Source organism: Theobroma cacao, chromosome 4 (assembly GCF_000208745.1).
Source record: "Theobroma cacao cultivar B97-61/B2 chromosome 4, Criollo_cocoa_genome_V2, whole genome shotgun sequence".
In the NCBI taxonomy this organism is placed as follows: domain Eukaryota; kingdom Viridiplantae; phylum Streptophyta; class Magnoliopsida; order Malvales; family Malvaceae; genus Theobroma; species Theobroma cacao.
The window spans coordinates 30870812-30896430 of NC_030853.1; the positions used below are offsets into that span (position 1 = coordinate 30870812).

The following is a 25619-nucleotide window of genomic DNA, read 5'->3' on the forward strand; positions in this document are numbered from 1 at the left end:
TTAATTTATTTCTTAATGTTTCTTACACGTCTTCAATTTTATACTAATCACGGTTATAAAATAAAAATGATACTAATCGATTCTATGACTATGAGAATTATAATACTTAACGGAACATAAAATTAAAACAAAATAAATTATTAAAAAAATTTTAATAAAAATATAAATTTTTTTTTCGGTGTCTTAACAAATGACAGTTAATCTATACATGCTTTTTAGTTTTATTTTGTAAGATTTGAAAGGGAATAAGCTGTCTAGAATCCAAGAGACAAAAGTTGCTTCCCGGGTGGGCAAGTTGATGTTATACCAAATTGTTACATTGGCAAAGGCCACCTTGATTTTCTCTTCCAAACTCAACCAGATGTCTATTATCACCATGCCATGCTTGGCATTGCTTTGGTTTTTTTTTTTTCTTCTTTTTCTTTAAATAGGAGGAAAGCCCTAAGTTTCCAAGTTAAAACTCTCATAGAGTCCTAAACAATCTGAAACCCAAATTATCCGTAAGCACTTTTGTTACGTTTTTCATATTGAATAAGTAAATTAAGGATCTTGAGTTTATAAATAAGAATGTTGCACACTTTAATAGGTTAATATTTTGGAAAGAAAATAATTATCTTATGATAAAATGATATCCAAATTAATCTAGATCTGACTTCGATGTCACATTAAGTGGCTTTAACGATGAACTAAGCGAGGTGACTCGACTCTTAATGAGTGCATCAGGGATTCGGATGGAAAAAAATATTATAAAATCTTATATCGAATAGATAAAGAAATAATATTAAACTTATAAGTATAAAGATTGCACACTTTAATAGATTTTTTTTTTTTGAAAAGAAGATAATAGTTTTATATAAGCTTGTACTATAACTAGGAAGTTGTCAAGAGTTGTCGAAAGCTACATGAATTTATTGTATTTAAGACTCCTCCAATTATCTTGATGGGTCTTCGATAAAGTGGTGGAAGGACTTGGTCAAGAGAGGTATATGTATATAGTAATCAACACCAATTAGGTGTTGTAATAGTCACAGAAATAAATGAAAATATTAAGAAGAAAAGAGTCCTTAGGTGAGAGTAACATGCAAAGATGATAGAAAATTAAATGCCACTAATGAGTCCCTCTAGCTGGATGATTGATACCAAACTTAGCCACACTTCACCTTTTGCAATTACTCATCAAATGATTTTTTTTTCTTATTATTTACTTGGAAAATAAGGAAATTTAGCAGCTGATTGTCATATTTTGCATATGAAAATATGTAATTATTACTATATAGTAATTATGAGTAGCATATTTGGGTTTTTGGGTATAACATGGAAATTGGGTTGGTGCTGTTACAAAAATGGGTCAACAGGTAGCCTTAAGCCCAATATTTCTGAGTCCACTTGCCAAAACCCAAACCCAAAATTGTCCAATGAATTAAACAGAAGGGGAGACTGAAATAAATACTAGTATTAGGTCTTTTTTAGGTTTATAGAATCTCAGATTATTCACTCTCATTAAATGGCAATAGCATTCCTATTCCTTTACATTTTAGTACAATCTTTGATTCTTAATAGCATAAAATTTTTAGAATGGTGAGTCGTTTATGAAAATTTTGACCCTTGTTTAAGTTTGTATTTCCATGATTTGATAGGCAGAGGTAACCCTAATACGAAATTGATTCTATGATGAAATTCTAAGACTATTTCCAATGAAAAAAAGGGTATTAAAAAACAAAAAACCTTCATCGAGTACCATAAAATGTCTTGATCCTAGAGACTGGAGAGACAACACATAAAATTTTGTCACATAGACTTTGGTATTCCCAAGTTCCTCATTCTACCTAGTTCCACAAAAATGACATTGGACTTTGAATTCCAACTGCTCCAATTGACCTTTTTTCCATAGGCATAGGGTGACTTGAATACTTTGTGAAATGTGAATCTCCTTGATTCCATTATTATTATGTTTCATAGGTTTTAAACCTATAGAATAGCTCGATAAAGAGGCTTTTAGGCCCTTTAGGTAGTCTTTCCAAGACCTAATGTAGGGGCTAACCAGAAGGGAAAAAGAAAACCCTTATTCTTGGAATCAATTTACACTTCTTTTGTGCTAATTACAATTTCCTAGATACATCCAACAGGCTCTTCCTTTTATAATCAAAAGAGAAAAGTTTAGAATTAGAGGACAATTTGATGGAAATTTTTTGTACATTAAACTGTTCTAGGAGAAATCTAAAAGCCATGTGCCATGGCCTCGACCCCATATTAAATTTGCTTTCTTCACAAACTTGGACGAAGCAACTGGATCCACCAACCAAGCACACAAAGAATTTATGAAATTTCAAGCTGTTTGTCAACAATTTGGCAAAAGGTTTTGGGGAATGGGGAGGTTAAAATTTCTGGCCCAAAGGACCCCATGACAAGGGAGGGGGGCCTAGTGGATACCCTTTTTTCAACTACCCTTTTGACACCTTTTCATAGGCTTGGGGTTCCAACTGGGTATTATTTGAGTGGGTCACACCAGCTGGACGCTCCAGTTTCATGTGATTGAAATCAATTCTCTTTCATTTGTTAACCTGTTGAAAATTTCTGATTTCAATGTCAAAAAGAAAATAGTTGATGAATAAAGGACCTGGAAAAGATTGTTTTATCTTGTAAATCTTCAAAACACATTGGGTTTTTCTAGTTTCTGTAAACTCTAGTTATAATTTTGTGTTCAGTACTTCATCACTGCAAGATTCGATAAATGAAAAGATAACACTTTAATATTTGATATATAAAATATGATATCATTTCGTTTAGAAGAAATGATTCTACTCTGAAAAAATCATCAACCCAATAATATTATAAATCACCTCTTTTCCAATCTCCAATCAATGGTTGGGTTGCAAAAAGGGTTACTATCTAACCCTTTTCTTTTTAAGTCCTCCATTTTCAATCTTTCTATGAATGTCTGATTTGATTCCATATCTTTTCTGCAATCATCAAAGCAATCTGTCACTTAATATATTCTCACCTTTCATAATACCACAACAACAACAATTGCCTTTTAGAAAAAAGTACTCTGGGATTTCTAAATTTGTTGCAAAGTATTTGAAATCAAATTATATTCTTGAAAGAAAAAAAAAACCCAAAAGATTTTTGACTTTAAAGAGAGTAAATGAAAGCTTTTCAGTTATCCCAAAAACAAAATTTTCAGTTGAATTTTCACATTGGGTTTTAAATTCGAAACCCAAAGTGATTTTCTAGATTTTAAAGCCTAAAATTTTGAAACAAAGCCATAACAGGAATTTGGCTAAAAGCCCCCCTAGAAATATTCTCAAAGGTTTAACTTAGCCACATGGCAAAACCAGCGTTTGTTTTTCTTCCCACCAACTGATACACTTTCAAAACATTTATTTATTTATTTATTTTTTCTCCTTTCTCTGTCCCGCAAACTCTCCCTTGTTTTTCTTAACCGCTCCACCTTACATTTACATTACTTCCTCTCCTCTCTTCCCATAAAGAACCCTCTCTTCAATCTGCCTTTTCCAAGCCCATTCACCCCATTTTTTTGGTCGTTCCATTCCAAAGTTTATACCCCCATTTTGGTTTTTTGTTAATCTTCAAAACAATGGGGAGAGTTGGGCTGGAATCAGATGCAAAGTCACAGTTGGTCCTAGAAATTTGCTCCATGTCAGGCACTCCCATTGCATGTTCTCACAGGCACCATTTCAACAACTCTGTTAAGTCACATTTCATCGACTGGTATCGTGTTCTAGGAGTACGTTTTTTCTTTTTCCAGGCTTTCTTGATGTTAATCTCCATCAGAATGTTCAACCCTTTTCGGGGTTATTCCATTTGGCTCAGGATCTTCCCTTGCAGGTGGCAGAAGATGCAGGAACAGAGCTTGTCAAAAAGCGTTATCATAAACTTGGTAGGCTATTTCCTAATGCCAGAAAATCAAAGTTTTACACATAAATGTTGTAGTTGTAGTATTTTGAAAGGGTTGCTTTTTTGTGTTTGCAGCTTTGCAACTTCATCCAGATAAGAATAAGCATCCAAAAGCTGAGATTGCCTTCAAGCTTGTCTCACAGGTTAGATTAGTTTAGGTGGCATTGGAAGTTGGGATAGGGATTGGATTGCTTGGTAGATTTCAACAAATTGTAGTTACCAGGATATAAATAGATTATGGATAAATTAAGAAAATATTTAGTTTTTGCTTTCTTTTCTTTCTAATTTTTCTCTTGTCAGAATTTGGCATTCTGCTATGGCATAGCAGAATGCTGAACTTAGTAAAGGCGAGATTCGATCACAAGTTGTGGAATGCTAAAGAGAAAGATAGTTTACTCTTGACTTCTGAATGGTCATGGAGGCATAAGAACACCAATCAATTCGGTTTAAGGGGGAAAGAAACAGACGTAAATCTGTCCCACCTGACAGAATCATAAAGAAAGAAACGTACCCCATTCAATTGTAGTAACAGAAATTTGGTTCAACAAAAGATCTCAAATTTTAACCAACAGTTAGGTGTGACAGCATTCAGTCTTGCTACCGCACTAAATGGTCCCTCACCAAACTCAACAAGATCAATCCAAAAATGGGTTTTTCTTTTTTGGTTCACAGAAGTAAACGAACTCTTCATTTCTTCACTTGCAGGCATATACATGTCTTTCTGACAGCGTGAAGAGAAGAGCTTTTAACTCGGAGAGGTGGAAATACTTCTGCATTGAATGCAACAGAATCCCATACACAAGCGGCAATTCCCTTGCCAATTCACGATATTCGTCAAAACCCAGGGCGCAGGGCCCTACAAGCTGTGCAAGGTCTAGTAGAGTTGTGCAAGGTCTAAAAGATATCAGAGATAGATTGAAAGAGGAAGTCAGGGTTATAGAACACTGCTTGAGGGTTAATAGCTTGTCCAGGAGAGAATCACCGCCCTTTGATCCATCAAACAATCTTTGTCAGAGTAAGATTAGACAAAAGAGTCAGCGAGAGACCCCGATTTTTGAACCTTTGGATTATTTATTTCAAGGCTACCCACACTTGAGGGTTCAAAGTTACAAGAAACCTGAGAGCTTTTGGCACTTGCAAAGGAGAAGTGTGCAGGGAAGAGGGACGTATCAGTCCCCAATCTTTGAGAATGCATCAACAACAGGAATATTTAGGGGAATGCTTAAGAGCAAATCTGTTTGTATTTATTCATGACCATCATTCTTTAGCGTCAATCAAAACAAAGAAATCTGCTTTTGATTTATAGAAGAATTTGATTCAGTCAAACGAGAATTCTTCTTTACTCTATTCTACATTGTGATAGCAAAACAACTTATTCGCTTTTAAGACAATCTAGATACTTAGATACAAGATTCAACTTATTAACACGTCTTTTCAGTTTTAATCAATGGAAGAACAAACAGTTCAAGCAGGATAGAAAACTAGTTCTATTATGCTCATGCATCAGGGATCAAAAGCAAAATTAACTCAATGTATAATGTGATTGCCACTTTCCAAGTTCTACAGTGATTTCGTAAATTGCCAAATCCATATTACAGGAAGGGGGAGAAATGAAAAAAGAGACTACCCTTGATATTGATATAAATTTTGACTTTGCCATGAACCCCATTTCAGCAAAGAAAACTCATATAATTTGCTCTGTATATTGCATAAATTCCGTCACAACTATAAATACAGACTAGAGTTCGTTCATTCACTCAACTTGCTTGCAGTCCAATCAACAATGCCGGTCCAATGATCAAAATTTTCTTGTCTTCACTACAAGCCAACCTAACCTTTTGTTGATTGCTTAGTTTCAGGGATTTTGAGAATACCCCCATCCATCAAGGGCCGCAACTCTTCTTTTGCCAGTTTATGGACCTTGGAGTCTGAGGATTCCCAAAATGCACACACTACCTTGGAACTGCAATTACAACAATGGGACCCAACATCAACATGTAACATTCAGAGATCAAATAGGCATTTATGCTTTAAATGCGCAAGATTTACAAAGCGGAAGCAAAGCAGCTAACCTGTAACCCTGGGCCCACAATTGACACTTTCCTTCCAAAGATTTCTTCCATAAAGTGGAAGCAAATGCTGGGCAGTCTAAAACTAGTTTCCTTATGGTGCGACTGGAATGAAAATTTTCAAGCACATGTTCTTCCCCAGATTCTTCAGATTTAGGTTTCGCCGCAAGTGCTGCTATAGCTTCATACAAGTTATTCAACTTTTCATCCAAACTCAGATGGAGAATACCATCAAAACCCCCCATTGCAATCTGCATTATTTCCAAAAAATATGCCCAGGCAATCAAATCATTAGATCAAGGATTGAAAATAGTTCAATAAAAGAAGACACAACCACAGACTGAAATTCAAAAGGAGAGACTGTCTGAACGTCTAAGTGTAAATCAGACCCTACTTTGAGCAAAATGACAAACTGTCACAGTTAATACTGCATAAAGGAGACAATTGTTCAGTTATCAACAAGGTTCCAGGCTTCCAGCTAACCTACTTTTGGATTTTTATAAAAAAGAATACAACTCCATTGGGAAGATCATGGAGGGAAAAAGCTGATTACCTCAAAAAGCAAGTCTTTGCCAAAATTTGACCTGAGCAATTCTCCTGCGTTCTCAATGCACACATCAACAAGGTTCTGCAAAACCAAGCATCACACATGAGCCAAGCTAAAGTGTAGACATAATTCCAGGCATGAAATATTGCAGATATATCCTAGAATAAGGTCTAAAGCACCAAGAATCAAGTACAACAACTGTGAACTGGAAGAGGTCAATAAAATGGGCAGATAAAAAATTTTTCTTTAAAAACACACAAGAAAGGACGAATCACCCGAATGGGGAAGAGAAGCAACAAACCTCAGCAAGCCCACCACTGACTAGCAACTCCCTCCTCCTTAAGGAAGGATCTTTCTTCCCACCCTCAGCCACGTAATTCTCTGCAAGAGTATCACTATTACCAAACTCAGGTGCTGTCACATCAGGATCACTCCTGGCTGCCACCTTACTAGATTCTTCATCCCTTGAAATTGCCTCAGATTTGACTTCTAACTCATTCTGACAAGGTGAAAAACCATAGTAAATTCTAGCACAGGTCATTTGCAGTATAAGATAGTTCTACAAAAGATCACGACTTTAAAACTACCTTAATACTGAGAGAGGGGACAGATAAATTTAGAGAGGCCAGATCATCAGGACTTAAATAGCGCGAACAATTTGGATGAAGCAGCTGCAACAACAAGCGCCTTCCACTCTGAAATGCACAAATACCGAAACAGAAACCAATAAGCAATGCAGAAGTATTAAAGACTGAACTAAAGTCAGACGACCAAATGGAGGTCCACCAGGTACTATAGCTCCAACAAATGGCACAACTTCAGGGATAAGATCCATTCTATGGACATTCTAAAAGAAACCTAAAAAAAGATTACACTTTTTACATGATCCTAGCTGACCAACTCCTCAACTTATTGTTTGGAGTTTAAAAAATTCTCCAGATAAATATACTTCAGATGATAATGAGGGTGTACATTTCGGGAAATATGGACTACCAGCAGCAACTAGAAACTTTCCTGTAATTTTTTTTATTCACTTAAAAGCCATTAGCCCATCCTTATTTCCCAACCAAGTTATCTTCTTAAAAGTCCATTTAGATAACAGGTTTAGGATGAATATGAACCTTGTCCAAAACAAGCTCTTTCAATGTTGTTTGAAGCTCACGGATGACAATCTGTAAACAAAAATTCAAGTTACAAACACTATTAGAAAGCAACTTTACACAATATATGGAGAAGAAGTAATGAAAAGCTTCTAGCAGAAACCAACCTTTGTTATAAGCTTTGTGTCATCAACCATTGAAACAATGCAGATGAGCACCTGAAAGTAAATGATACATAATGAAAGTTACCACAAAAATTGTACAAAAATTCTATAAATACATAATAAAATGGAATTAAGGCACAAATGCATCAATTTAAATCTCAAGGAAAGGCATCATAACACATCAATTTTATTATCAAATCAAATGTGTTCATTACTAGTGCCATAGTTGAATTTACAAAGAGTCAATTACATTTCAAACCTAGAACCATGCTGCTAATTTGTGGAACACAATAATGGTCATTTTGTCAATGAAGTAGGTGATCACACTTTCTAACAGAATGAAATTTGAGTGGATAAAATTCCATAAGGAACCCTTACCATGCACCCACATTGATCATGAGCTATCTTGCTTATGTGGCCTTTCATTCCTTTGATAATTTTCTTTCTTTCCTAAATAAAACACAATCATGAAGGATGATTCAGGAGTTTGAAAGAAATTCCACACCAAAATAGTACCAGTAAATTAAAACAGAAAAAAAAAGTATCTTTTATATGTTAGGTTTTTATGAAACTCATTCAACAGACTGCAACAAACCTTTGCACTCCCATGCTTGACACAAAGCATCCCAATCTTAGATCCATCCCGGGTGTGGATCATACGGACAAGGAGTGGACCAGACAGCTGTTGAATTAGATCTGCAGCAGAGGACTATCGACAAACTTGCTTTAAAAAGAGAAAAACACATGGCAATGCCAGTGCTACAGGCAAGAAAATCCTTAGAGAATGTTTCAACTATGCATGTTAAGATCTATAATACCTGATCAGCAATGCTCAAATACTCTAATAACACCCTGTGTATCATGGAGTGGTCTACTATTCCTTTTTCAAGGATTGGTTGAATAACTGAATTCATGTGCCGTAAAACAGATGATTTCTGCAGGCCAAGCTTTGAAATTACATCCATTAACCTGAAAGATAGACAATTTTATCAAAATATATTCCCAACTTGAATAAAAAAAATATGTTAAATAAAGCTACAAGTAGGATATCACTGTGGAATCACATATATGCAACAAACTACCTTAGAAACTCACACTACCAACAGAGCCATGGAAGCAATAACATCACAAAATTTAGAGAGTACCCATCAGCCTCCATGAGTAGTTATCAGCTCTTTAGAACTTTTGAAAGAATACTATACTTTGACCATTCACCAAACATACAACAGCCATGAGTAGAAGTCATAAATTTATATAGTATGGTTTACCTGCTCTCTTTGATAGATGCAAGGTCTTTAAACAGCTGAAGCTCAGTAGAATATAATTCCATCAGAAGCTCTTGTTTTTGAGTGGCGTTTCCTAGTTGATATGCATGCTCAATAACTGCAGAGATATAAGCAAGGACACCCAATGTCAGCAAGGCTTGAGAAGAGATTTACCTCCCGAAAACCTACAATGAGATCTGCCTAATGGAAATAAACCAGCTATATCAGTCACTTCAACACATGTCACATGCAAATGAAATCAAGCTGATTTCGACACATTTTTAATAGCAAATGTACTGTTAAATTCAACTATTTAGGTGAGCAAATAAAGTCTGACATACCTACAGATCCAACCATATGCCGAAGAAGAGAAGCAACATGGCCTCGGAGAGAGGAGATAACCCCTGCCAGTTGTGTTTTAGATGCTGCATGCATTGTGAAGTGTGTCATGAGACCATGATAACTATAGGATTAACATCAACTAAAAGAGGCTATACAACCTAGTCCATCAAGCAGCAGAACCCTACCGGTATCTAACATTTTCTTCACCAGATGCACAGCATAAGCATTGCATGAAAGGGTTAGAAGATGTGGCCGAAGCTCTGCAAATACAGCATCCCTTTCCGTTTGTGAGCAGTACTTAACACAAGTCTGAGGTAAAAAAAAAAAAAAAGTTAAGACAACCACAGACTACTGCAGCAGAATAATAAATTTGAAACTTAAAAGAAAAGGCTAAAAAACCACCTGAAGAACACGAGAAGAAACATGAGAGCCAGCAATTTCTGAAATCTTCCCCTTCATTTTTTGTAGAGCTTCAGTTATCAGCCTGCGAACAATTCAAATAACATTTATTAAAAAAAAGGCCATATAGGAGGACAAAGCATTATCTTTGTTCCAAAAACATACTTTGATCTGTCTTCTTTAGCAATATTCCGACGTCTCATCTTTTCCCACAGAGATGCAAGCTCCTATTGCAATGTAAAAGAAGCAACACTTGCTTCAGTCAATGATTACCATACACTCACAGAAATCAACCATTATAAATTGAAAATAACTCCTGATACCCAAAGCAAACAAAGACAAAACCCTGCTCAATCCAAATTCCAATTTATCTTCTTTCCTTGATTCTTAATTCCACTACAAACCATTCTTTTTGAAGTAACAAAGGCAGAAAATGGACTTACCTGTTCAAGAGTATAATGTGGCTTCCTCTTCTTTTTTCTAGCTTCTGCCAATTCCTGGCATAACAAATAAAACGATAAACATTTTAAAACAAACAAACAAACAAGCCCTGCCTTCTGCAATTTCCACTCAGAACAAATAAAATAACCTTGGCAAGAAGGCGACGCTCTCGCTTTGTGAGCTCTTTATTTTCATTCCCGGATTCTGATTTCTCAAACTTCGAATCATTTGGTTGCTCCCGTTTTTGTTTGGGTAATTTGAAAGGTTTCTTCAGTGGCTTGCTTGAACCGTCTTTTGATGGCTTCGACGCAAGGAGCTTCGGCTTCTTGGATTTTGAGCCATCTCGCTCGACTTCGACGCTTGAAATTTGCTTTCTCTTTTTGGGTTTTTGCGTTTGTTGGTTCTTGGCCGCCATCGAAGCTTTAGCTCTGAAGTTTCTTCTTCTTCTACTCCTTTAGGCGGTTGGGGTTGAGCGTGGGTTTTCTGAGGGTTTTGCGTTTTGGTTCGAGGCTGACTGCGTTTTGAAACGGATCATACCTATTGGTCTAACCCAAAGTAGTTATTGGGCTGATCTGGGCTGGGCTAAATTGTTTTTAACCATTTAGTTAAGTAGTTTTTTTTTGGAAAAAATAATCTTTTTTTAATTAATTGAAACAACAAATAATTTATTATTTAATTATTTTACGCAACATTATAGTTTCACGTGTTTGAAAATACATTTATTCACGTTGTTGTATTAGAAAGTAATATAAAAATAATAATAATCAATAAGAGTCAAACCCGTTCTTGTAATATAAAACATTAGTAAAAGGCCTGTGTCTAAATTTTTTTAATAAAATAGATAAATATTTTTTCTTTATATTATGAGTAGGAGTTATAATTTTTGTAAAAATAAATAAAAACAACACAAATTGATTACTTGAATCAATTATTTATTTTAAATTTATTACAAATCACAACTTTTTAAATAATAAAAAAGAAAAGAGACTATAAATGAGGGAGGCAAAAAAGAAAAATGAGTATAAATCATTTTTTTGTTTTTTTCCTTCATATGCTTTTAATTTTTAACTTCTTTATTGTTCATTAATTTATCTTATATATAATTTCTCAATTTTCTTTTTTTTGTTGGTCTCTTTCGAATGCCTTATTTTAAAATATCACTTATTAACCAATCATGTGTTATATTTTAATTACATATAATTATAAATATGAAAATTTTATATTATTACTTGTGCAAAATGCACCAAGCGATCGTTCATTTTATTAAATATTTATAAATTACTACGATTAAAACATGATAGAGATGTTTATAGTATTACTATATATATAGATATTACTAAAAAAGAGATGTATTTTTTTATATTAAAGGAAAGAATTTAGGTTGACATTTTCCACTTTATCCTATCAAATGTGGAAATAAATTGTGATTGCGGGGATAGATGATCTGGTACATCAAAGCCTCACTGCAACTGCCAAGGAGCCGTTGACGAATATTTAACCGCAAATGGTAAGTAGCCACGTGTAGAGATGTCTCGCGGTCCGTAGATGGTGGAGAGGTGGGGTCGTAGGCTAGTACTATTCTTTCTTCTTCGGCATGGATAACTCTTGGTAGGCCCACATTCTTGGCCACCAATAATCTAAGACTCCAGGTGACCTCGCTGACTGACACGTGTCACAGTCGCTTTCATGGAAGAAAACTGTAAGCTTCGATGTCAAGCGCTATTCTTTTTTGGCTCGTGATGAGACTCGCGGTTCATATCGCACCACGAAAGTTAGATTGCGACTCTTGTCACGTGACGTTTGAATCTCCATCTATCACTTTTCATAGCGGTTTTTTTAAATTTATTTAAATATTAAAAAAATCTTAAAATTATTACACTATAAATATTTTTTTTATTTTTACTCATCAAAATTTTTATTTTTCAATTTATACTCACTCCATCCCTTTAATGTTTATTTAAAAATAATAACCGTTAAACTTAATATCAATTGATTTTTTATAATATAATATTAAAAAATATCTCTAGATTATTAAAAAAATTCAAATAAATATTTTATTATTCTCTTATGTTTAATAAGGTCTCTTATGGTTTTATTTTTTTATCAAAAAAATTCATATGAGTAATGATAGACTATTTGTCATTAGTTAAAATGATCATTATACATTTTAAAAAAATTCATTATGTTATATTGACATATCATAACATTATTCATTATGATATGCTATTATATTACATCAAAATTTTGTGATATATAATGATAAGTGATATTTTGATTAAGCCAACTACTAATTATAAATATTTTATTTAGTTCAAAATAAAAATAAATAACTTAATTGATTTAAAATAAAAATACGAATAATTGATTAAAAAACAAAATAATAAAATTTTATTTAAATTTTTCTGAATAAGTTATAAACCTTTTTAAATATTAAGTATTTTTTATCCACCACACACAACATTATTGCGTGAAATATATGATAATATTATTACCATGTCAATCATCTTATGACCATGCAAGTCACCATTTAATCACGTCATAAAAATATTATCCATATTCTAATTTGATGATTCTTAACTTTTGTAAGTATGAATAACTCTTGTATTTAAATAAGTTACTATAAAATTGTAATACTAGTTGTCACTTGTTTGGACCAAGTTAAAGTTAGTTTCATTGTGACACAAACTTATTCGACATGTGGAAATTGTTTTATTTTAATGTTTACTCAATTTGATGTGACATTATTCATTAAATATATGTTATACATCAATCTTAGAATATCGCTTGATTGGTAAATAAGTAATTGTTTGCAATAAAATGTTTTATAAACTCAATAAGCCATATTATATCCGTGTAGCTTATTTTAAATGGTAAAATAAATAATAAATATGGATATTTATTTTTTTTAAGTATTTTAAAATAAATGGTTTTTAACTTTTAAACCATTTAATAGTATTAAAAAGCATTGAATATTTATATAATTAAATTTTTTAAAAATTTAATATAAAATATATTAAAACCTATAAAATGGAGTTATAAACTATGGCACATGTTAATGTCATGATAATACAAAAAACTGAAAAAGAGAAAAAGGCCAAGAATATGAATTTATTTTAACTTTTTTTTTTAGTTTTCGCATTCTTTAATTCCTTGGAAGCTTCCAGTTCCAAGTTGCTTACCAACTCTGGTTGAGAAATTCTCGCGAGATAGTCTTAAAAAAAGAAACTAAGATCCCGACACGGTTGAAAGGGTCAAGCAGATGCAGCGTAAAAGTTCGACACGTCATTAAACCGACAATGCAAAGGCATATGCCGGACTTTAGTACCTTTTATTCAATCCACTTAATTTCCCATTTTTGGTTCCGCACTAGCGACGCGAGTCCCAAGGTTTTTATTTTCTACATCAAACCTCTCTCTGAACCACTTCCACTAAACCATTAACTTCTCTCCATGTAAGCACCTCACTTCCACTCTCGTTCATTGCAAACCGGTTCTTCCAAGTCCCGTCCGCACATTGTAATAGCCTGAATCCGAATTAGCCTCCACGTACTTATCGTTTCGGAAGGTTATAAGTACAGAGTGCCTATCAATCTAGTGATAAGTTCGCACACTTATCAATTGAGGTCGGTACGCATCGATAAAAGTGAAACTCACTTTCTCTCTCTTCTTTATCTTTTTCTTTTCAATTTTTATTTTCGCTTGGCAGCTTTCCTTCTACTGTTGTCGTTGAACGCCAAGCATGAAATGCAACCGCAAACCCTAGAAATCAGTCCAAGGACGACCAATTTCTCCACCATTTCTCTCAGCAGTCGCTAACTTCCGAGAGACGCCGTCGTTTCACCACCTCTTCTCTTCTTTTAATTCGCCTCTGACCTCCCGTTTTCAACTCTCTCTCTCTCTCTCTCCCTCTGTCGCTCGCTCGCTCGCTTTCACTCTGTTCTTTTCTGTCTTTTTTTTTTTTGGCTATTTTTGTTTAAATTAAAAATCCTAACTCCCTAATTTTCAATTTTCAATTTCTCGATCGGCAAAGCTTTGAAGAAATGTCGTCTCTTAGCAGAGAATTAGTGTTCTTGATTCTCCAATTCCTCGAAGAAGAGAAGTTCAAAGAGACCGTTCACAAGTAAGCGTTTAAAATCAGTTTCATTTTCATTTTTTTATTCCTTTTTTTTTTGTTGTTTCTGTTGTCGTTTTAATATGAGTTTGTGTCGGTTTTGGTTGAGCGCACAGGTTAGAGCAAGAGTCAGGGTTCTTCTTCAACATGAAATACTTCGAAGAGAAAGCTCTTGCCGGAGAATGGGACGAAGTTGAGAAATACCTCTCTGGATTCACTAAAGTTGACGATAATCGATATTCGATGAAGATTTATTTTGAGATCAGAAAGCAGAAGTATCTAGAAGCTTTGGACCGGTAAACTCTGTTTTTTCTTTTTAATTAATTTGAATGATATGGTATAATTATGTATAATAATATTTGTTTTGGTTTTTGTTTTGTTTCAGGCATGATAGAGCTAAAGCTGTGGAGATTTTAGTGAAGGATTTGAAGGTTTTTTCGACATTTAATGAAGAACTTTATAAGGAAATTACGCAGCTTTTAACGCTAGAGAACTTTAGGTAATTAAGATTGTGGAATTTGATGGTTGGTTCTAGATGTAGAATTAAATGTAATTTAAGTTTTTCGTTTTTGATATGATGTAGGGAAAATGAGCAGTTATCAAAGTATGGAGATACTAAATCGGCTCGGAGCATAATGCTGGTTGAGCTTAAGAAACTAATAGAAGCGAATCCCTTGTTCCGGGAGAAACTTGTTTTGCCTACATTAAAGGCATCTCGGTTGCGAACTTTGATTAATCAAAGGTGAATTTTACATTTTGTTGCAGGATATAGTTTTTGGTTGTAATGGTAAATGGATGATGTGGAATCTGACTGATTGTATATTTGCAGTTTGAATTGGCAACACCAGCTGTGTAAAAATCCTAGGCCTAATCCAGATATTAAAACCTTATTCACTGATCACAGTTGTTCACCTCCGAATGGGGCTCGTGCACCTACTCCAGTAACTCTTCCAGTTGCAGCAGTTGCTAAGCCTTCAACCTATGCTCCACTTGGAGCGCATGGTGGAGTATGATCCTAATGTTTCCTATAGTTTTGAATCATGGATGTTGTTGATGCATGATTCTCATGCTGACCTTAGGATGTCTTTTCTTCCTGTTATGATATTGCAGCCTTTTCCACCACCACCACCACCACCTGCTGCTGCTGCAAATGCTAATGCTTTAGCTGGCTGGATGGCAAATGCCAATCCTTCCTCATCAGTCCAATCTGCCATCGTTGCTGCTTCTGCATCATCATTGCCTGTTCCTCAAAATCAAGGTAAAATTAATGTGCTATCATGGTTGGCATTTTGGTAGTCAAACTCATTGTGTTTTAAGCAGGAATACTTTCAGTTTCTACAATTATCCTTAGATATTGTATTTATGCTAGTAGAATTATCAGTGGCATATATTGGATTGCATCTATCCTTTGTGTTTTTTGTTCTCTCTTCATATCCCTGTTAATAAAGATGTATGGATGATCGTGAGGAAAGGGCTGTTGAGAAACTCCAATACTTGGCTTGTGTATTTGTTAAACTGGATATAAGTTTTATTTAAAGAGGGGCATTCTGTTTAGTCCTAAATCTTGATATGGACTTGTCAACTGTTAAAATAATATATCAATGATCTATAATTTCCTTCATTTGAAATGGTTTAAAGGAGTGTTTAAAAAAACAATAAAAAGAAAGGAAGAGAGAACGAAGTGGGGGAGGGGGGGGGTTTAGATTGTACCAATTTCTTCTTGTTTGATTAATTCCTTAGGTATATAACTAACCTAATTTTGTTTTGAATGTTACAGCAGTCTCAGTTTTGAAACATCCAAGAACAGCATCAAATATGCTTGGAATGATTGAGTATGGGAGCACTGATCATGAGCACTTAATGAAACGATTGCGGACTGCACAATCTGTTGATGAGGTAAATCTTCAAGAGGTCATTTTCTTCCATGGCAGTTCTAGATACTTCCCCACATATTTTGCAACTATGCTGTAATATATAGATAATAATTATGGGAATTCTTAATTAATGTGTTTAGGTCACATATCCTGCTCCTCCTCAACAAGCTTCATGGTCACTTGATGACCTACCAAGATCTGTTGCTTGTACCATTCACCAGGGATCCAATGTGACAAGCATGGATTTCCATCCTTCTCATGATACATTACTTGCTGGTAAAATCACTGACAACTTTACAAACCATCTTGCCTCGAGTGATTTTAGATTAAAATTCATTCGTTTAGTTCAGTTGCTATGGGTTGTGTTTTCTTAACTTGCTTCTTGCATCTTTCTAAATAGTTGGTTGTAGCAATGGTGAAATTTCCTTATGGGAACTTAGCATGCGAGAGAGATTGGTGTCAAAACCATTCAAGATATGGGATATGGCTACTTGTTCAGTTCCATTTCAGGTTGATATCTCATCTTTGAGTTAAAAAAAATCATATATTTTATTTTCTTATTTCTTTTTCTTTTCTGGACCACTAAAATGATACATATTTGAGAGTTGTAGATTACTGATTCACACCATCAATTTGAATGAGTTAAATATGTCTGAATTATTTGACAAGAACTCTATTTGCTTGTGATCAGTGTCCATAAAGGCATGTTAGTTTAGTAATTTCAGTTGTAATGTTACTGAAGAATTGGACAATCTCCTTTTTAAAATATTTCTCTTCTCTATCAAAACTATACTTCAACTATATTAACCATGTCCTGCCGACTCATCAACTGAGTTGTCTTTTTTTTCGCCACCATCTTTCCCTTTTCTTTAAAATGTATTTTGAAACAAGATAAGGTTTATACTTTCGCTTGATATTACTGGAATGCTGGAAGTTTGGCAACATATAAGGATTATAATTGAGAGTCTCTTGCAGGCTAGTATTGTTAAGGAGTCATCCATATCTGTAAGTCGTGTAGCTTGGAGCCCAGATGGAAGTTTGATTGGTATGTGCTGCAACAGTGATTTACCTCTAATAAGTGCAGTTTTGAGCTTCTTTATAGAACTTTTCTTGGTGCAGGAGTTGCATTTACAAAGCATCTTGTTCATTTGCATGTGTATCAAGCATCTAATGATCTACGTCCACATCTAGAGGTATGTTTTTAATTCACTTTCTTATACTTTGCTCAAGGCGGCATCACTCTTAAATGTAAACTGATAATTGCCGTCTGATTTCTGATAGATTGATGCCCATGTGGGTGGCGTAAATGACTTAGCTTTCGCTCATCCAAACAAAAAACTCTGTGTTGTTACTTGTGGAGATGATAAGTTAATAAAGGTAGGGAATAAAATTGTCTGTATTTTTTTATCTTTAAACTTCATGTGTTCTCAGTTTCATTGACAACTGTAGGTGTGGGATTTGTCTGGAAGTAGGCTTTTTAATTTTGAAGGCCATGAGGCGCCTGTTTATTCTGTTTGTCCTCACCAGAAGGAAAATATTCAGGTAGGCGTTTTCTTTAAATAATGTCTGGATGATAATTTATGCCTTAATGAAACCTACTTGACTACTAAATCTGCACATCTCATTTTATGGAGGAAAGCTGTATTGTAGATGACAATTTGTACCCTAATTCTTTTATCACTTTGCATGCTGGTCCCTACATAAGATCCGAAGGCAGTGGTGCCTGTGCATTTTTGCATCCATGTTGGTCACTGAGTCTTAATTTATTTGTTTCTATATTTAATCTGTTTCTTGTTTTCCTTGGTTTTTATCAGGTCTGAGCTTGAAAAATGTTTTGTAGCATATGAAATATGTTATTTCAATTTTGAACTATTTATGCATCCAACTATTGCATGATCCTCTGTCATATTGTTGCAGTTTATATTTTCAACTGCTGTTGATGGCAAAATCAAGGCTTGGTTGTATGACAATATGGGCTCTAGGGTTGACTATGATGCTCCTGGACAGTGGTGTACCACGATGCTCTACAGTGCTGATGGTAGCAGGTAAGTAGATGAAAACTTAGTGTAGTATCTACAAAGGGTTAGCTTTTTTCTCTTAGACTGATCTACAAATCTTCTTAGCCGTATATGAAATGTTACAAATTAACAATCCTCTCTCTAATTCAGATTATTCTCTTGTGGGACAAGTAAAGATGGAGATTCATTCCTGGTTGAATGGAATGAAAGTGAAGGAAAAATAAAGAGGACGTATTCTGGTTTTAGAAAGAACTCTCCCGGAGTAGTACAATTTGACACAACAAGGAATCGCTTTTTGGCTGTTGGTGATGATAGCCAGATAAAATTTTGGGATATGGACAATACAAATATTCTCACCAGCACAGAAGCTGAGGGGGGACTTCTGGTTAGCATCTCATTTTTAATTTGAGCTTCCCTTTTATCTATCTTTTGCAGATTGGATGAACAGATGACTTTGGTTTCAAATTGGTTATCTTACTTGATATTGTGATGGTATAGAGTCTTCCCCGATTGAGATTCAACAAGGAAGGAAATTTGCTTGTTGTTACTACAGCAGACAATGGATTCAAGGTTCTTGCAAATGCCAATGGTCTTAGAGCATTAAGGGCACTGGACGCTCGATCTTATGAAGCATCCAGAACACCACTTGAGATGAAGGTTATTATCTTCCACTGCAATGCTACCTTACATTGCATTTGTTATGTTATGAACTTTTATTGACAACTTGATTTTAGTGCTTGATTGTGGATCAGGTATCTAATTCTGCTATGGGTACAAGCATCGGTCCAGCAGTTAGCAAAGTAGAACGTGTAGACAGTCCTGCCAGGCCTACTCCTATTCTTGTATGCTGCACGTGCACTAAGCTTTACTTTCTGTTGATAGTTTACCTTTTGGTTAGAAAATGAGTATCAATTGCTTCACATGATAAACAACATAAAAACTTATTACACTAAAGTTGAGATATCGTACAGAACTATCAAAAAACTAAAACCTTTCCTCTATAAAATATTTTATTGGAAAATCTAATATTTTCTATTGCTTAGATAAATTGCCAAAAATATTTTCTGTTTTGAATCTTGTAGAAAACATTTTACATCATAACCCAGTTTCAAAAATTTTTTTAATCTTCAGTAATTTTCTGCTACAGCACCATAAAAAGATTAACATTCATCAATTATGCCAGACATCCAAAACATTTTTCAACATTAAAAATATTATATATATAATATTTAACCCTTTTCATTTATTTATTTCTCATGATATTGTTATACTGGTTAGTTTTGGTAAGTGAATAAATTGGAAATTAAAAGAAATGAGAGATTTTCGTGTGTGAAAAACGTATTTCCTATGTTTTATAAATATTTTTCTTTAATTGACCTTAATTATTTTTTATTATATTAAAAATTGTAATATTTTAGTAAAAATAATTGTAATGATATGATCCCTGTGAAATAATTGAATAAAAATAATTAATGGTGCTTTGTTGGGAAAAAGAATAATAAATAAAGAGATTAAAAAAAAACTTTATTATTTTATTGTTTTGTGAGATTGATCCCACAAAAAGGGGAGGGCAATATTTTCTAAATGGGATTGATCCTAAGGTTTATAGGTTCGATCTTTGAGAGAGAAGGCAGATTGAAAATGTCTTATGCCTTATGCCCTTCTTGGGCATAAGACATTTTATGCCAGTCAACACAATTTTTTCTGTTGATTCGCAAAACATTTTACATTCGTGAAAAGTTTTTCCCTTTTTAAACAAGTGAAAAAGCTGAAAAACTTTTCTGGAAAGTCTTTATAGCCTTACCAAACGAGCTGCAATTTCACAACTTTCTCAAAATAGCGTCTAATTCTATTTGCAATTTCTTGTAGAATGGAGTTGAACCGATGAGTAGAGGCATTGAAAAGCCAAGAACTTTGGAGGATGTGTCTGATAAAACAAAGCCTTGGGAACTAACTGAGATTGTTGACCCTTCTCAGTGTCGAACAGTCACCATGCCAGACAACTTGGATACTGCCAGCAAGGTTTTACTTTAATATTTTTTTTAGTCTCTCTTCTCTTTTGTTTTTAACAGTATCTGTCAGGACTATCTTGTTCAGTTTATCATTTTTATGATTAATTAATATGCTTTTATATCAAGGTTGCTCGACTTCTTTACACAAATTCTGGTGTTGGGGTTCTGGCTCTTGGGACGAATGGGATCCAGAAGCTATGGAAATGGAGCCGCAGTGAACAAAATCCTAGTGGCAAGGTGATTTATTCTTTGCAGACATTTATATGTAATTACTCATTAAAATATACATGCAAATGTTTGTATTCCCGTGTTGTACATATGATATTGGTAGAAAAAGTTTCCTTGTATAACTTTTTTTCCATCTTTTGTGGTTTTATAGGCAACTGCTAGCATTGTCCCACAACATTGGCAACCAAACAGTGGTCTTCTGATGACTAATGATGTCCCAGATAATTCTGAAGATGCAGTTCCATGCATAGCACTGTCAAAGAATGACTCTTATGTAATGTCTGCATGCGGTGGAAAGGTTTCATTGTTTAATATGATGACATTCAAGGTAAATTAATATGTATTTCACAATCTTTTCTGTTCTGACTCTGTAATTTTGAATAAGGTGGAGTTTATAGTGATCATTTACTTAATATGGAATTGCATTGATTTGCAGGTAATGACAACTTTTATGCCACCTCCTCCAGCTCCCACCTTCCTGGCATTTCATCCTCAAGATAATAATATCATAGCGATTGGAATGGAAGACTCAGCCATTCATATTTACAATGTCAGGGTGGATGAAGTAAGATGATTCAAGTCTTTTTTTTAACTCACATTAATAGCAATACCTTTCAATATTCATTATGAAAGGAGGTGGTTTTTTTCTGTTAGGTTAAAACAAAATTGAAGGGTCACCAAAATCACATCACTGGTTTAGCATTTTCCACCAGCCTTAAAATCCTGGTCTCTTCGGGTGCTGATGCTCGGGTATGCTTCACCATCAAAACCTCTGTGTATGGTTGTGTGCCCTTGTGCCTATCATTTTTTGTAATTAAAACATGGTTAAGTTGAAAAAGAGAGCACAGATACTTTGTTTGGTTGCCTAGATGATAAGAGTAATTATTGAAGGTTGCAATTTGTCTGTTATTGGAAAAGAGATTATGGGTTCTGATTGCCTTTCTTAATGGTTTTCATTTTTCTCTTCTTGCCTCAGAAACAAAAGAAACTAATTTCACTTTCCCGAAAAGAAACTTCTCTGCCATTATGCCGTAATCATTTTTAGTGCCTCTTGTTTTGTCCCGTTTTTATTTTCTTTTCTTGTTGGTAGATAAATATGACCAGTGGTTCTTATTACCCTTTATCACTGCTGATGTTATTGACTTCTTTGTTTGTAGCTTTTCTTTTGGAATGCTGATGACTGGGAAAAGATAAAATCAGTTGCACTTCAAATGCCAGCTGGAAAGGCACCTCAGGGTGACACTCGAGTGCAATTCCACACTGATCAAGTTCGCTTGTTAGTATTCCATGAAACACAACTTGCAGTATATGATGCTAACAAGATGGAACGCATTCGGCAGGTAAAATGCTACACCTTATGTGATGAATTTAAATATGTGGTGAACAAATTTTTATTTTCTTTCACATTGCAGTGGATGCCACAAGAAGTACTTTCTTCACCTATATCTAGCGCAGCATATTCCTGCAACAGCCAACTAGTTTATGCTACTTTTACTGATGGTAACATTGGAATATTTGACGCTGATAGTCTGAGGCTAAGATGTCGTATTGCACCATCTGCTTATATCTCTCCAGCGTTGTTGAACAGGTAAAGCAATACAGCTTATATCACCACGTTATTGCCTTTGGTTTTTCTCTTGAGTGATCCAATGCTTTGTTTATTCATGTGATGCTTTGAAAAGCCTTGCATATGATCAGTAACTTGGTTTAACATGAAACATGCATGTATGGACTTATGTTCGATTTCAATGTTTTACTGTGACAGCCAAACTGTATACCCACTAGTTGTCACAGCACACCCACAGGATGCCAATCAGTTTGCTGTGGGACTGACAGATGGCTCTGTTAAAGTTATAGAACCCTCGGAGATGGAGAGGAAGTTGGGACTGCCTATGCCTGTCGATAATGGAACAGAGAATGGCAGGACGGCAACATCATCCACCACCAACACTTCTGAGCAGCTGCAGAGATGATAAATTAACTACCCTTTCTGCTTCGTAAATTGTAAATCATCCATGTATAATTTGTAGTTTGTCCATTTAAATGTGCCTAAATATACGTGTTTGAGCATATAGGGGAAAAAAGCAAATGTTAGATCAGTTGAGCAAGATATATTCATGTATGTATATTAGACGCTAATCTCTCTGATAAATGTGACATTCAATTGCTACTTTATTTCATTTCTCTGATAAAACTGACATTCAGTTGCTGTTTTCAGATGATTAGCTAGTTTTTGAGTAAATGCCGTTCGGATTTCCAAGGGCATTACAAGTAAGAAACTCTGTCAACTCTTCGCCTTTAGGATTCTTTTCTGCTGGATCTGCTCCTAGGAATCTACTTTTTGTTTGGAAGGAGTAGGGCAAGTAAATTTGAAAATGTATCAAGGAAAAGAAAATTTAACTAAAATTGGAAACCAAATAAATTTGTTAGTTTTAGAATAATTTAAATGGTTACGAATATAGTTATAAAAGATTTGATTACAAATATAATATCTCACATGTGGTTTGCTTTTTAAAGTTAATATAAAAAGGGAAATAGAAATAAAAACAAAATGACCCTTAATACAATTAAACCTCCAAATAATATGACCCTTGATCCCCATGAATATGGGCCCTGTTAGAGGAACTGCTGCCACTGCCCACTTCCTCCCCACTTGAACTGAACCAAGAGAAACATGCGGCAGTGGCACAAAGGATAAACCTGCCACTTGGCAGATGCTAGTTCTGTACTCTGCTCACATCATGCTTGTTGGTAGATTGGCTTTGTCCCCTCCCCCTTAACTTCCAAGTCCCAAGTTTTGTTTCTTTTAAGCATGCCACTTCGTTAGAGAGCAGTGAAGTTCTCCAGCCAGGCCAATCTTCTTTGGTCTTGTAATTTTTGCTCCAAATCAGCATCTTTAGTTTCACTTATTATTGTGAACTCTTGGGAACTCGGGCTCGTTCCCCCATTGGATTTGCTCTTCAGTGTCTTATGTTAAAACTGTGCCGAATCGGTATCGTCTGGAAGTCTGGAAGTGCTTCTGTAGTTCTCCTGATCATTGCATTATAATAGAAGATGCTTCATTTTGTAGGGCCCCGAGTCGGTAATGGCTTCAGGAAAAATGATACAGACAAAAGCCCCTGCAGGGCTGTTCTTTTGTTTTTTCACATTGGGTCAGCATGAATCTGTCTAATTCGTAGAAACCCTTAACTGTATAGGATTATGGTACACCTGCTTACGGATCTTGTCACTTTGGACTCTTCTTGCTACTCGGAATGATCTGTGGTTCTCAGCTTGATCATTATTGTTGGTAGTATTTCGATATCGGAAGAGCTCTAACATGTCATGTTCATGAGTGGGGCAAGAACCAGTCTACATCCAATCCATGATTCATATGAAAATTTGTCAACAAGAATGAAATATGGTTTAAAATGGATTTGGGATCAGATGAGACTGGATACTGCTTCCAGCTAAGCTCTGTGTGAGGTCGAGAATCGACTAAACCCTGTATGTTTCTAAGTAAAAGGAGAGATAATAAACTATGCAATAAGATCTTGAGGGTCTTAAAAACATGCGTTTTATAAGATCATATCTCAATTTACTTTCATTCTTTTTTCAGTTTTATCAGTATCGAGATATGTATTCTATCTACTTGTGGCCGTTACTCAAATTATTCGTGTACGACTCATTATCTTTTCATTAAAAAGTTAATTTAGTAGAATGTGAAAAACTAACACTTATAAATTTTTCATAATTTTTTTAATTATCTTATTTAATTACATTTTGCTTATTTTCTTTAAAGTGTTAGACTTGACATTTTCACCTGCCTCTCCTCTAGAGGTGTTGACGTGAGTTAAGTTTAAGTTAGATTCACTTTAATGTTACTTTATCATTATGTCATTATCTTTGTCTTAAAAAATTAATTTATTTTAGAATGCAGAATTCACAATTTTTTAAAATTTCTCTATCTATCCTGATTTGAATTTAAAATATCTTATCTACTTCTTTTAAATAACTTGGTGTAACATTGGAGTCTTTGGATCTGATTCATGTATATTTCTCTTTGAAATTATGGTAATCTCATGATGTTAAAAAAAGAGTGTTTAAGAACAGTTTGCAACAGCTGTGAATAGTTTCAGGTTTCGTATCCTCAGCATCCAGCTTAAGTCACTTTCGTTTATAGCTGTCTCAAAACGAGCCCGGTGCTGTTCCAACTTCCAACAGGCTTAAGAATTCTTGGCTTAGATTATGCTGCCTCTCACCTTAAGTAAGGGATCAAGATCAGACAAAGAATGTTTCAATAATTTTTTCCCCAAACAATGCTAGACCTTTTTTCCGTTGGTGCCGTAATTTCAATGAGTCTACTCTTTTTTTTCATTGACTTTTTGAAGATTGCTGCTTTCAGAACTCTCCCTTAACCCCAAGGAACCCTTTGGCTCATTCACATTGCCTCCTACATTCTTTATGGTCCTCCAAAAATTCCCCTTGCCTTCTGATGATCCACCAGTACGCCAACAGAGGTTTGCTTCCGCACAAATTTAGCTGAAAGATGAATGACAAGTAAGAGAAGTTGTCTGCTAATACTTATTATTACTGTTGTTTTTGTTTTATAATCAGTTCAGAAGAAACTTTAGGTGAAACAATTAAAAAAATAGTAGTATTTTAAAGTTGTCCAAATCCAGGCTGCACAGTGGGGGCAATGCAGAAAAAGTGGTGGCAGAGCAGAAGTATCCAAAGGAACAACCATCAACCGACAACCAAAACAAAAAGCTAGCCCCCAAAACAATGATTTTCCAAGGGTTAATAAAGATCTCTTCCCTTTCTCTAGCCATTGCCAATTTCTCTGCTTCATGACTGCCCCAGTGAATTTGATTCTACCCTATGTGCCCCCGAAGGAGAAAAATCCCTCATTTTCTATGCTGAAAAACCATATTCCGCACTCTGATCATAAAGGGGTGTACATTGGTTTGTCTGTTTCCATTCAATGGCATTGAAAGCTCACAGTTAAGAAAGATCAATGACGATCTGTAATTTCCATTCCTATTGCAGATATAGTACTTGAAAAATGGCAGCAGAAAACAATGGGTTTCTTCTCCACAGAATGAACCACACATGCCACTAGCTGATTCAGCATGTCTCATTTGACAGACGGG

At 34.8% G+C, this 25619-nt stretch overlaps 3 protein-coding genes across 8 annotated transcripts; 2 read left to right on the forward strand and 1 right to left on the reverse strand.

The window, feature by feature from the left end:
* Window positions 3287-5265, forward strand: LOC18603562 (dnaJ homolog subfamily C member 14). Of its 2 annotated transcripts, none has more exons than XM_007035611.2 (4): window positions 3287-3748; window positions 3835-3901; window positions 3994-4061; window positions 4624-5265. In XM_007035611.2, exons 1-4 carry the CDS (start codon window positions 3599-3601, stop codon window positions 5170-5172), a joined length of 834 nt encoding a protein of 277 aa, XP_007035673.2. In that variant the 5' UTR covers window positions 3287-3598; the 3' UTR covers window positions 5173-5265. The 2 variants fall into 2 exon arrangements, with proteins under 2 accessions (XP_007035673.2, XP_017975672.1); XM_018120183.1 differs by having other exon boundaries at window positions 3293-3748; window positions 3850-3901.
* LOC18603563 (pumilio homolog 24) lies at window positions 5426-10769 on the reverse strand. Its single transcript, XM_007035612.2, has 17 exons — window positions 10394-10769; window positions 10248-10301; window positions 9970-10031; window positions 9808-9889; window positions 9591-9714; window positions 9405-9488; window positions 9067-9181; window positions 8617-8767; window positions 8394-8507; window positions 8177-8248; window positions 7802-7852; window positions 7656-7706; window positions 7122-7229; window positions 6836-7033; window positions 6541-6615; window positions 5991-6238; window positions 5426-5881 (listed from the first exon to the last, which is right to left on the reverse strand). Exons 1-17 carry the CDS (start codon window positions 10658-10660, stop codon window positions 5749-5751), a joined length of 1989 nt encoding a protein of 662 aa, XP_007035674.2. The 5' UTR covers window positions 10661-10769; the 3' UTR covers window positions 5426-5748.
* Window positions 13918-22704, forward strand: LOC18603564 (topless-related protein 2). Of its 5 annotated transcripts, none has more exons than XM_007035614.2 (25): window positions 13919-14364; window positions 14472-14651; window positions 14741-14854; window positions 14939-15097; window positions 15185-15362; window positions 15466-15613; window positions 16133-16251; window positions 16370-16505; window positions 16630-16739; window positions 17205-17274; window positions 17349-17422; window positions 17511-17606; window positions 17679-17771; window positions 18147-18274; window positions 18398-18632; window positions 18746-18904; window positions 18982-19089; window positions 20117-20269; window positions 20386-20496; window positions 20639-20815; window positions 20924-21052; window positions 21142-21237; window positions 21645-21827; window positions 21900-22075; window positions 22253-22704. In XM_007035614.2, the coding sequence occupies exons 1-25, from the start codon at window positions 14285-14287 to the stop codon at window positions 22458-22460; spliced, it is 3420 nt and encodes a 1139-aa protein (XP_007035676.2). In that variant the 5' UTR covers window positions 13919-14284; the 3' UTR covers window positions 22461-22704. The 5 variants fall into 5 exon arrangements, with proteins under 5 accessions (XP_007035677.2, XP_007035676.2, XP_007035675.2 ...); XM_007035613.2 differs by having other exon boundaries at window positions 19000-19089; XM_018120049.1 differs by having other exon boundaries at window positions 16136-16251.

Coding starts and splice junctions, on each gene's coding strand:
- LOC18603562 (XM_007035611.2), top strand. CDS start 3,599: ATGGGGAGAGTTGGGCTGGAATCAGATGCAAAGTCACAGTTGGTCCTA. Junction 3,749..3,834: donor ACTGGTATCGTGTTCTAGGA/GTACGTTTTTTC, acceptor CATTTGGCTCAG/GATCTTCCCTTGCAGGTGGC. Junction 4,062..4,623: donor CCTTCAAGCTTGTCTCACAG/GTTAGATTAGTT, acceptor CTTCACTTGCAG/GCATATACATGTCTTTCTGA.
- LOC18603563 (XM_007035612.2), bottom strand. CDS start 10,660: ATGGCGGCCAAGAACCAACAAACGCAAAAACCCAAAAAGAGAAAGCAA. Junction 9,890..9,969: donor GCTAAAGAAGACAGATCAAA/GTATGTTTTTGG, acceptor AATTGTTCGCAG/GCTGATAACTGAAGCTCTAC. Junction 7,707..7,801: donor ACACAAAGCTTATAACAAAG/GTTGGTTTCTGC, acceptor TTTTGTTTACAG/ATTGTCATCCGTGAGCTTCA.
- LOC18603564 (XM_007035614.2), top strand. CDS start 14,285: ATGTCGTCTCTTAGCAGAGAATTAGTGTTCTTGATTCTCCAATTCCTC. Junction 16,740..17,204: donor CTTGTTCAGTTCCATTTCAG/GTTGATATCTCA, acceptor AGTCTCTTGCAG/GCTAGTATTGTTAAGGAGTC. Junction 21,238..21,644: donor CTTCGGGTGCTGATGCTCGG/GTATGCTTCACC, acceptor CTTTGTTTGTAG/CTTTTCTTTTGGAATGCTGA.